The sequence below is a fragment of the Meleagris gallopavo genome, unplaced genomic scaffold (genome assembly GCF_000146605.3).
Source record: "Meleagris gallopavo isolate NT-WF06-2002-E0010 breed Aviagen turkey brand Nicholas breeding stock unplaced genomic scaffold, Turkey_5.1 ChrUn_random_7180001950711, whole genome shotgun sequence".
Taxonomy (NCBI): domain Eukaryota; kingdom Metazoa; phylum Chordata; class Aves; order Galliformes; family Phasianidae; genus Meleagris; species Meleagris gallopavo.
The window spans coordinates 1-1,173 of NW_011212025.1; the positions used below are offsets into that span (position 1 = coordinate 1).

General features: G+C 61.0%; 1 protein-coding gene across 1 annotated transcript; it reads left to right on the plus strand.

The window, feature by feature from the left end:
* The first annotated feature begins 6 nt into the window (after positions 1–6).
* LOC104916895 (glutaryl-CoA dehydrogenase, mitochondrial-like) lies at positions 7–652 on the plus strand. The gene is made up of 2 exons (XM_010727935.2): positions 7–187; positions 255–652. The coding sequence occupies exons 1-2, from the start codon at positions 40–42 to the stop codon at positions 344–346; spliced, it is 240 nt and encodes a 79-aa protein (XP_010726237.1). The 5' UTR covers positions 7–39; the 3' UTR covers positions 347–652.
* Positions 653–1,173: the final 521 nt, after the last annotated feature.

Below are 1,173 nucleotides of genomic sequence, written 5' to 3' on the forward strand. Positions count from 1 at the left end.
GTTGCTGAGGGTCTGCATCCCCTCAGGGCGGCCCCTGAGATGGTGTCGATGCTGAAACGCAACTCGTGCGGCAAAGCGCTGGAGATCGCCCGGCAGGCACGAGACATGCTGGGGGGCAACGGGGTGTGTGATGAGTACCACGTCATCCGGCACCTGATGAACCTGGAGGCCGTCAACACCTACGAAGGTAGCCCCGAAACTTTGGGCTGGGTGCCCCCGTAGCTGCGTGCTGACAGCTGATCCCGCTGCTGCAGGCACCCACGACATCCACGCGTTGATTCTGGGCCGGGCCATCACCGGGATTCAGGCGTTCACAGCTGGCAAGCAGACGGAGCGGCGTGGGTAGGGCTTAGGATGGGGGGCACCGATGGATTTTTGGGATGGCAGGTGCTGCCCTGATGGAGGACTCTGGCTGCACGGAAGGGGACAGTGCCACACCGACAGGCCGTGGTGTCACTGCATGGACGCATGGCAGCCTGGTTCAGCGCCGCAGTGCCTTCACCGCGCACACAATAAAGGGTGGAAATGCCACACCTGCCTGCTCGGCAGTGCCAGGCTCCTCGGCGCTGCGGCTCGGGGGCTGCATCACCAAGACAAGGGCTGAGCTCTGCCATGTGCTGTCAGTGCCAATGCCACACATTCAGCCATTCAATGTGGGTTGTTTGTTTTTGGTTTTTGTTTTTTTTTCTGACCTTTTATTTTAATCGCGTTAAAAACCAAACACCAACACCCTGTGGGAAAGGCCATTTTTTTGGCTGATATCCCCGGTTCTCTGTTCATAGGGGAGCAGCCGGCCCAATGTCCCAATGCCGGAGGGAGGGCTGCACCCTGGTGCTCCCCATGGAGGGGTCTGGGGGCTTCCTGTGAGGTCTGAGGGCTCTCCGTGGGCTCGGGGGCCGTGCTCACGTTTCGGGCTGCAGGCACAGGTCCCTGTAGGCTGCCTCCACGGTGTGGCAGACCTGCTGCAGCTCGTCCTCGGCCTGCCGGACTCGCTCCATCACCTCTGCCAGCTCCTGCAGCCTTTCATGGATCAGCTCGTTGTGAAGACCGTAGAGCTGGAAAAGCCGCTCCTCCAGCTGTTCGGCCAGGTTGGACACCTTCGGGAAAGGGAAAAACAAACGGGATGTTGGGGACAGGAGGGCCAGCAGCACCGTGGGCACAGCCGGTGCTGTC

Bases quoted from the DNA above. Each gene is read 5' to 3' on its own strand.
- LOC104916895 (XM_010727935.2), top strand. From the start codon at position 40: ATGGTGTCGATGCTGAAACGCAACTCGTGCGGCAAAGCGCTGGAGATC. The intron at 188-254 runs GTAGCCCCGAAA...CCGCTGCTGCAG, and splicing joins GGCCGTCAACACCTACGAAG to GCACCCACGACATCCACGCG.